The sequence below is a fragment of the Suncus etruscus genome, chromosome 11 (genome assembly GCF_024139225.1).
Source record: "Suncus etruscus isolate mSunEtr1 chromosome 11, mSunEtr1.pri.cur, whole genome shotgun sequence".
Classification (NCBI taxonomy): Eukaryota; Metazoa; Chordata; class Mammalia; order Eulipotyphla; family Soricidae; genus Suncus; species Suncus etruscus.
This window is the reverse complement of record NC_064858.1, coordinates 10,829,064-10,838,817: the sequence shown is the minus strand read 5'-3', so window position 1 is coordinate 10,838,817 and position 9,754 is coordinate 10,829,064. Positions and strand designations below refer to the sequence as shown.

The window sequence follows — 9,754 nt, the reverse complement described above, 5'->3', positions numbered from 1 at the left end:
ACAACATAACTGAGCAGAGGAGTGATGTTGCTAAGTATGAACGAATTGGAAGTCTCCAGTTTGGAAGCTGGAAAAACACTAACCAAGACTTTGTGAAAAGGGGAATGGGAAAAACAGAGAGCCCACAGGAATTCCAAGAAGGAAGACCGGAAGTGGTTCTGGGTCCCAGGGAACCTGCTCTCACAAGGCTTCTTCCAGCTGAAGGAGCACCTGCCCTCATGCTTTAGACCATCCTTTGATTCCCACACAGAAGAGGTTTTGTTCAACCTTTAAAGGCACATTCTCTCCTCCTTCCCCAGTCTCCTGAACCAGTAACAGCTGAAACAAGACTAGGGTTGTTTCCTTCATGAAAATCCACTTTTATCTTCTCCTTCCTTTTCCAATTTCTGGCTTAACTCAATGGAAGAACAAACATATACCCCTCAAATCTTTTACAAAGCTATAAAATTCTTTGACAGTTGGTTCTCAGATCATTGTTGTTATCTACACAAAACCAAAGACTTCTGCCAACTAACTCTTGGAAATACTGACAAACTAACTTCAATGAAGAGAGTCTAGGAGAGCATACTTCTAGAACAAAGTAAAAAGGGTCAGAAAGTAATTCAGGGACATGTCCAAAGCTCTCCGAGAAGGCTCATCCCTAGTTAATACCAGCATAGTTATCCCCTCAATTAAATCTCATGATTCTCTCCCGACACCAGCCCCCCACCTTTTTTTTAAATGAAAATACGTAGTACTTTGTGCTCAGGAATCAAAGAAATGTGCCAATGGTCCCTTTTCAGATACAGGTGATAGAAAGCCAGGCTTTTCCTGCAGTAAACAAACAGGCCTTTACCGTAATTTCAAGAGAGGAACATCCTGTCATCTGTTGGGCTGATTAAAATCTTCTGAATCAGTTATAATAACTACTAATTTCCCTTTAGGAATGCAATCAGATTTTCAAGCTACGCAATTCTGAACATTCAGCTTCTTTCTATTTCTATTCTCCACAAAAATATATGGCTAAGGGAAGCGGGGAGGAGTTTCCAGTAAACAAGAAAATAAAAAGAAAGTGAAATCACAGAATTTAATTCCAATCGCCTGGCATCACAATGAGTGTCAGAACTTCTAAAAAATGCCCTAAATAGATTCTTAGCATTTTCCTCACCAATACCCATTGACTTTTTTTTTCTCTTTTTCAAGCTCAGAACTAGAGAATCAGTGTTTGAAAAAGATCTTTTTTTTTTTTTTTTGAAAATTGGCCTACATTCAGAAATGTCTCAGAACAAGAATTTACAAAAACTAATAAATAAACGTATACATCCAAATACATTAAAATAAAATTATAGGACACCCTGGCTCCTAGAAGTCCACCATACTGGAAGGTCCTTTCCAAGAAGTCTCTGGGATTGCAGAGAACACGGGGAAGGAAACAGGTGAAAGAATCTCCAGTTCTTAGCCCGGTGATGGTCCAAACAACTGGATCTGCAGGGCCGGGCAGGGCTGGGAAGACTTCTCGTATTTGTCCATCCGAGTGGAAACCAGAGAAAACATGCACAGTCCCAGTGGCTCAGTCGGGAGCTCAGAACCTAGGAGGGAACGACAGACAGGGAGTGAAGCCAAGCCACTCCGAGTCCTGAAGCCCCAGGACCCCAGCGATCTTCGGTGGCCGTGAGCACCCCACCCCAGTGCGCCTGGAAACACTCACCAGAGAGGGGGTCCGAGGTGAGCAGGGAGGACAAGTGCTGACCACCCCAGCCTGTCCTCCTGAGCACCCAAAATAACCTGGAAACACTCCCGGGAGAGGGTCCGAGGTGGGTTGGAAGGATGTGTGCTACCCAGCCTATCCAAGTGAGCACTCAAGGGCGCTTGGAAACTCTCCATGGAACACGGGTGCTGAGTCCCCTCACCCCCAGCCTGTCCTCCCCGGGTGTCCAGTCCGCTCCCCATCTGCCACCACCTTGGGCAATCTGGCAAAGGTGAGTAACTCCCACCAACCCACCAGCTCAGTTCTTGACTGGGCTGCCCACTCACCTACTCCCCAAAAGTCGGCCCCGCGCCCCGCACGCACCTGGGCGCTCACCTGGTTTGGAGTGGGGATCCCGGGCGCTGCGCTGCGCTGGGCTTCAGGCCGAGTTGGAGGCGCTGCGCAGGAACCGGGGTCCGAGCGGAGGCTGCGGTGGTCCTGGCGGTGGGTGCGAAAGCGGGTGCGAATGCGGGTGCGGGAGGTGCGCGCGCGGCTGAAGGTGCGGGTGCGGGTGCGGGTGTGCGTGCGCGCAAGGGTGCGGGCAGGGGTGCAGCGGCAACTGCGGGGGCGGCGGCGGGGGCGGCGGCGGCTGCTGGACCAGATGCTGCTGCTTCTGGCGCGTGGACTTGACGGCCAGGATGGCCTGGCGGTTCTTGTACTGCACCATGCGCAGGGTGATCTCGGCGTTCCAGCCCTGGTCCTGCGGGCAGCGGAAGTCGATCTCCTTGCCCTCGGCCATGACCACGGTGAAGTACATGTACTTGCCCTTGCGCTCCACGCAGTCCACCGTCTTCATGTTGGCGAAGTGCAGCTCCTTGAGCTTGAGAGGCTGCTCGGGGCCCGCGGGCTGGGGCGCAGGCTCGGCGGGCTGATGTTGAAGATGCTGGTGTTGGGGGTGCAGATGTGGTGGGTGCTGATGTGGTGGAAGCTGCTGCTGCTGCTGTTGCTGCTGCGGCTGCTGCTGCGGCTGCTGTGGCTGTTGTTGCTGCTGCTGCTGCTGCTGTGGCTGTTGCTGATGCGACGGCAGCTGCTTGTGCGGGATAAGCAGCAAACCCTCCTCCGTGAGGATGCAGCACTTTTTCTTCCAAAGCTGCAGCAGCCCGTCGCTGCGCTTCTCCAGCACGCCCTCCTTCAGCGCCCTGCAGCCGCCGCTACTCTCCAGCATCCTCTCGGCATACGGGGTGATCCCGGGGGTCCCGCCGTGGTCGCCCGTCTGCAGGGTCCCGACACCGGTCCCGGCCCGGAGCGCGCGCAAAAGGCGAAGGCGCAGCTGGAGGAGACAGTCGGGCGCGTCGGGCGCGTGCGGCCGGTCCGGGGAGCGCTCGGCGAAAGGGCACCGGGCGAGCCTGCCGGCGGTGCTTTTCAAAGGGCCACCCCGCCCACCGCCCCGCGTCGCCCGGCGGAAAAGGCGGCCCCGACTCGCCCTGCCCCCGTGCGCCCCGGCTCCGCCTCCCGCCGCCCAGCCGCTGCTGCTCCCCCTGGGCGCAGAGGCGGGGACCCGAACCCCGGAGTGGTCCGTTTGCGCTCCAGGCTCCGCAGAGGGCTCCGGGTCCATCGTCCGCCTCTGTCCAGGTCCCCGTCGGCGGGGCGCGCTGCTCTGTCTTAGCTCCTGATAGGTGCCCGGGGAGCGCGCAGAGTGCCCGGGAATGCCCCAGAGTCTCTGACATTGTCCCCACGGCCACTTCCACAGCCACAGCCACATCGCCCCACCCCGCCGCCGGGGTCTCGGGGCCAAGTTGCGGGGTGAGCACGGCCGCAGCCGCCTGGACTGTCCTGGACGCTCCTCTGTCCCCCTCTTCTCAATCTTGCGGCTGGGACACTGTTGGAGCAATAGCGCTCCCCTCCGGTCCACTTCGGCCCTCCTCTCCTCTCCCTTTCCCGTCTTCACTGGGCCCCTGGCTTTCCCTCTTGCATTACCTCTGGAGCCTTGTGTACAGCTCCCCGGCATTCAACCAGAGTGGGAGTAAATCCAGGTTGTGTCCGGGGGCCCCTGTGTCCTCAAAGGCCTCCCTCCTCTTTGGAGTTTGTCTAAGGCTTAGCCAGATGTTCCCAGTTCATCCCTCCTATGCCCACACTTAAACCATTTCTATAGATGCTCCGGGGGAACTAAGTAGCAAGAAAGAACATTCATTACTTGGTGGAAAGATATAAAACTTTTTTTTTTTTTTTTTGGTTTTTGGGCCACACCCGGCGGTGCTCAGGGGTTACTCCTGGCTGTCTGCTCAGAAATAGCTCCTGGCAGGCACGGGGGACCATATGGGACACCGGGATTCGAACCAGCCACCTTTGGTCCTGGATCGGCTGCTTGCAAGGCAAACCCCGCTGTGCTATCTCTCCAGGCTCGATATAAAACATTTTAATGGGGTTATTATGTGACTGACCCTACCCTGATCGGTGATTGTGCCCCACCCTAGGGTGTGACCTGGCATTCTGCTCCCATCATTGGGTGGTACCTGATCCCACCATTGGGTGGTACCTGATTCTGGGGCATAAAAACAAGGGTCTGTGGAAGGCGAGGGGCCTTTTGTCCTGGACCTATTCTTAGGCCTTTTGGCTTTGGCATCTTCACGAAATAAAGAGCTGTTTTCTTCGGAAGCCTGACTGCCTGTTTGTTGGCTTTCTTCCCGCCGCATTCACCTCAGAACCGCCGACTGGACAGGGTAACAGACGTGTGGTCTGAGCTGGAGGAGAAAGGCCTCCATCCTCTTCAGGGGCTGACTTGCAACAATACTCGTTGCATAAAGAGAACCCCCAACTACTTAGGAAGAATCACACAGCAAGAAAGAAAAGAGCCATAAGGAAGCCAGTTGTCTAAGGCCAAAGGCAAAGACTTGCAGTTGAAGCCCAGCAAAGTTTATTGGATAGTTTCTTATGGCTGGAACAAAGAACTCGAGAAGGGGAAGTTGAGAGGTGCGTTTGGAGGAGAAGCGAGTAAATCGCTTCTTTTGTATGTCATACATGGGAAACTTGAACTGAATCCCAATGGAGAACAAAGGCGCACTTTAACATAGGAAGGGAGGGTCCTGACTCAAGTTTCAGAAACCGCTGACAAAAGGGACAATTCCAGCTGGATCGCGAGGTCACCGAAATGCACTTCCCAGTTTGGCGTAATTCATGGATTACATGCCATTTAAGGAAAACAGTGATTCTGAAAGCCAGGCACAAATTCCTAGAAAGATTACGTAAGAGAAAGAAAAAAAACACTCCCATGGCAAGCGCTGCCCCACATCCCAGTTCATTTCCGGCCTCTGTGGGATGAGTGAGCCTTCCAGAGGATTTCTCCATCACCAGCTGTTATCTTCAGGAGGGAGTGGCATTCTGCAGCTCCTGAGGAAAGGGAGCTCACGAATTCTGTCTCTGAGAGCTGGCAAAGTGGGAAAGACATAGCCAGTAGAAAACTAGAGTATGAGCTCAGTTAGATAGGAAAGTAAAACGTGGTCTGGGAGCCCCAAGCCATGAGTTCAGGGAAGATCAGATGTGCTTGGTGTCATCATTCTCCTGTGAATTACTCTGAAATGTGTGCACTACCTGGCCTTCCTGAAGCACTGTAGCATAACCAGTCTTGAAAACCTGCAATTTCCAGTGGGCACTTCACAACCCAGTGACTTTATAAGCAGCTGGAAGGCTAGGTCCGCCGTATGCTCCCTACAGCACACTTACTAGAAATCTTAATAATCAGGAGACTGGAAGATGAAAGAAAGCTCTGCTTTTATTTCCAACTCACCACCAACTCACAAATAATAACAGAACTGGAAACTTAAGACAGTTAAATTCATAGGAAAAGAATTCTCATCCCTGACCTCCCAGAGAGATTTCCCCAAACCTTGGAGCAATCGAGTTGTCCTTTTATTGACAGGTGCACCCTTGTTTTGATATACCCTTTCAGTCTGTCAAAGACCCCCATATTCATGCTCCCAATTTACATACAATTGCTTATTAGCCCTGCCCGAAAATAATGTTCCTAAAGGAAGGGCCAGAAACAGCTCAAAGAACTGGAATGCATACTTGGCATGAGGGAGGCCTGAATTTGATCCCCAAGCATGACTTTTATCACTACATGCGCTCCCAAGTTCCACTAAGTATGGTCTGGCAGAAAAAAAAAAATCAAAATGACACATCCAACAAGGGAATAAAAACTGATGTTGAGGGGCTGGAGAGATAGCATGGAGGTAAGGCGTTTGCCTTTCATGCAAGAGGTCATCGGTTCAAATCCCAGCGTCCCATATGGTCCCCCCGTGCCTGCCAGGAGCAATTTCTGAGCATGGAGCCAGGAGTAACCCCTGAGCACTGCCGGGAGTGACCCAAAAACCACAAAAAAAAAAAAAAAAAAAAACCTGATGTTGATTAGAAACAAAAGTCGAGATATTTATTGGCCTCTAGGAAGCAGGGTTCATAGAACTTTTGCTAACAGAATATTGAAAACTAGCCCCTGGAAGAAGAGGATACATAGCATAGGTTAAAATAAATCCCTGCGGGGCTGGAGAGATAGCATGGAGGTAAGGCATTTGCCTTTCATGCAGAAGGTCATCGATTCAAATCCCGGTGTCCCATATGGTCCCTCGTGCCTGCCAGGAGCAATTTCTGAGCATGGAGCCAGGAGTAACCCCTGAGCACTGGTGGGTGTGACCCAAAAACCACACACACACACACACACACACACACACACACACACACACACACAACAAATCCCTGGGTTGAACTGGTTCTCAAGCCTGGCATTAGTGGTTTCTTTAAAAATCACTTGCTGGCTAGAATGAAAAATATCCTTCTGTTTTGGTTTATTCTAGGTCAGGGCAAATTTTCTCCTACACTGCTTTTTATTTGGATGCCTAATGGAACCTTCGCAAATGGTGTGATCTGGGTAGCTCCCTTTCCAGTATATATCGCGTCTATCTACATCAGGGTCAGCTGAATCCTGGAAGCAATAATCCTTCAAAAGTCCACTCCAGAGCCCTCCTGACCTTTTAAATATGTCACCAAGAATTCATTCATTCTAGACTACACTCCAGGTACACAGTTCCTTCAAAGACCAAGCCCTAGGAGCCTGAGTGATATCAAAGCAAGGGAGGGCATTTTCCTTGCAAGTGCCTGACCCAAGTTCGATCCAATAGGATCCTCTGAGCCTCTGGTGAGGTGGACAAAATTTGAAGATGCATGGGAAAGCAAGAGCCCCTTTGACGTTCAGTGCCAGGGATGGACAAGAAGGGGCGTGGGTTCCTGCACTCTTTGAATTTGAAGTTAATTACCAGGCATTCCAGGTAATCATGGTTTGGCAAGTAAGCTAGAAGCACTGGCCCTATTTTTACTTTAATCACTTTTAAATATTAAACACTGAGGTCTCCATCCTACTCGTGCGTTTTGAAGCATGCCTGACTCCAGTAATCCTTTATTCATTTGATACTCATTCCACAAATTGGGCCATGAAATCCCTTCAAGTTCCCAGATTCATTGCCCCCTCATTCATTGTCATCACCTCCCTTAAATTACTGCAATGGCTCTGGTCTCCTGTTTTTGTTGTTGTTGTTTTGGTTTTTGGGCCACACCCAGCAGGGCTCAGGGGTTACTCCTGGCAGGCTCAGGAGCCATATGGGATGCTGGGACTCGAACCACCGTCCTGCATACAAGGCAAATGCCTTACCTCCATCCTATCTCTCCAATCCCTGGTCACCTGTTTTAATCATAGTAGTCTGGGTCATTCTGATCACAGGCTAGTCTTTCTTCAAATCTCACCTTATTGACACAGAAACCAGGAAATTGCAACCATCTACTTCTGAATGTTTCCCATAACATATGTATGGCATCTCTATTACTTATCATGGCAATTGCTTACTTCTGGCCTTTCCCAACTAGGATCTGAATCTCTGATTTTGCCTAAAGGGTTAAGGAGACAGGCCATATAGTACAGAAGTGCTTGCCTTTCATGCAACTAAATCACCTGGTACCCTAGTGCTGAACTGTGTGCACCAATCTAATACAATTCTAGGCATATAGTTAGAGGTTCAACAAAAGCAATTTTAAGATGAACCCTTAAATTTTAAATTCAATGCCCTTGTCATTCATTAAACTAGTGCCTTACATATGCAAGTAATCTAATATATCAGATGACCACAGGCCTACTAGTCTGTCTAAAATCCTTGATTAAGTTTCCTAATTTTATGAACTTCTTTAAATTACTATGCTATGTATTGGATGTGAGTCTCTGAAATGGCTAACCTCACCTCATACTAGGTCCCTTCAGTGCTATTAGAAATGCTTGTTTGGGGGTTGGAGCAATAGCACAGTGGCAGGGTGTTTGCCTTGCATGTGGCCGACCCAAAACAGACCTGGGTTCAATCCCTGGCATCCCATATGGTCCCCAGAGCCTGCCAGGAGTGATTTCTGAGTGCAGAGCCAGGAGTAACCCCTGAGCGCCGCTGGGCGTGGCCCAAAAACAAAGAGATGCTTTTCTAAAACCCATCCTCTTGAGCAACATACAACGTAACATTCTGTGTATATAAACCACAACTCTAATATTAGATTTTTTTTTTACTAATCAAAAGGATGAGTTGCAGTAATGAAACTGAAGCAGAAATTTTTTCTTGGCAGTTAAATAACCAAGTGTTTGCTTAAAAGTCCAGTAATCATTAGACTTGAAGATATTTAATAATTTTTGCTTAATATACTAATCTGCAACATGCAGTAGAAACTCATAGCGGTTATCAAATTTGAGAACAAAATTCAGATGTCTTAAAAAGTCAAACTAGAGGGGCCCGGAGAGATAGCACAGCAGCGTTTGCCTTGCAAGCAGCCAATCCAGGCTCAAATGTGGTTGGTTCGAATCCCAGTGTCCCATATGGTCCCCTGTGCCTGCCAGGAGCTATTTCTGAGCAGACAGCCAGGAGTAACCCCTGAGCACCGCAGGGTATGGCCCAAAAAAAACCAAAAAAAAAAAAAAAAAAAGACAAAAAAAAAGTCAAACTAGAAAAATGCCAACCACACTCAACTCATGGCATCGGCTAATAAATACGAGGTTGACGTTTTTTAGTCGTCCCAGATACCTTTTTTAATTTATATTCATTAGACATCATATATTCTAGCTTCATATTTAAACATTAACTATAGTAGAATACTGCCCAGGCTTGTCTGTTTTTGCCTTATTAGTTGGTGAGCTAATGCCTCCTAGCGATCACTTTGTGTAACAGCAAGTAAATTTTGGTTTATGAGGTCTGAGAGGTAAAAAACAGGATGTGAACACACGTAGGGAGGACAGGTGTGCCCCAACTAAAATAGTAATAAAAATTAATAAGTACTGTCGGGGCTGGAAAGATAGCATGGAGGTAAAGCCTGTGCCTTGCATGCAGAAGGACGGTGGTTCGAATCCCGGCATCCCATATGGTCCCCAAGCCTGCCAGGAGTGATTTCTGAGCAGAGCCAGGAGTAACCTCTGAGCGCTGCCCCCCAAAAAAAGTACTGTCAAAGAGTCATCTATCCATCCTGACAACAAACTAATTTTTCCTTTCTCACCTAGGCCTTTCTGGTAGCCTGTTCTCTGATAAGTCATACTGTTTTCTGTTACCATGTTTTTCCCCTTAAATCTTCAATTTGCCTAAACCAGAGAAAATCCCAACTCCTTACCCCAAGCCCTACCAGCTTGTGCATCTGCATTCCCCACTCCAAATCTTTTGTCCTTTAAAGTTGTTCAAATCTCACTTCTTCATTTTCCTTGCCTGAAATCAAGGATTTCCTCATCATGTTCCACTCCCAAATAGACCTGCAGTTAAACTTGGAGGACAGTGTACTACGTCATGTTAGATCAGACAGACCCAAGTGCTGCCACGGCAACTAAAAGATGGAAACTTGCTATTCTTAGTACAAACTCAGCAAACTGAATCAAATGAGCTCGGGAACCCAATGATAATATTAAGTGCTAAGTAAAAACACAAAAACCGGAGCCGAAATGGTGGCACTAGAGGGAAGGTGTGTCTGCCTTGCCAGCGCTAGCCTAGGACGGACCATGGTTCGATCGCCCGTCGTCCCATATGACCCCCC

The 9,754-nt window shown here is 49.1% G+C and overlaps 1 protein-coding gene across 1 annotated transcript; it reads right to left on the bottom strand.

The window, feature by feature from the left end:
* Positions 1-1,052: 1,052 nt before the first annotated feature.
* PHLDA1 (pleckstrin homology like domain family A member 1) lies at positions 1,053-3,674 on the bottom strand. Its single transcript, XM_049782871.1, has 3 exons — positions 2,672-3,674; positions 2,063-2,581; positions 1,053-1,568 (listed from the first exon to the last, which is right to left on the bottom strand). Exons 1-2 carry the CDS (start codon positions 3,672-3,674, stop codon positions 2,106-2,108), a joined length of 1,479 nt encoding a protein of 492 aa, XP_049638828.1. The 3' UTR covers positions 1,053-1,568; positions 2,063-2,105.
* Positions 3,675-9,754: the final 6,080 nt, after the last annotated feature.

Excerpts from the sequence above, each read along its gene's own strand:
- PHLDA1 (XM_049782871.1), bottom strand. The coding sequence starts at position 3,674 with ATGCCGGGGAGCTGTACACAAGGCTCCAGAGGTAATGCAAGAGGGAAA. Across the intron at positions 2,582-2,671 it reads GCAGCAGCAGCCGCAGCAGC|CGCCCCAGCCCGCGGGCCCC; the intron begins AACAGCAGCAGC and ends CCGCCGAGCCTG.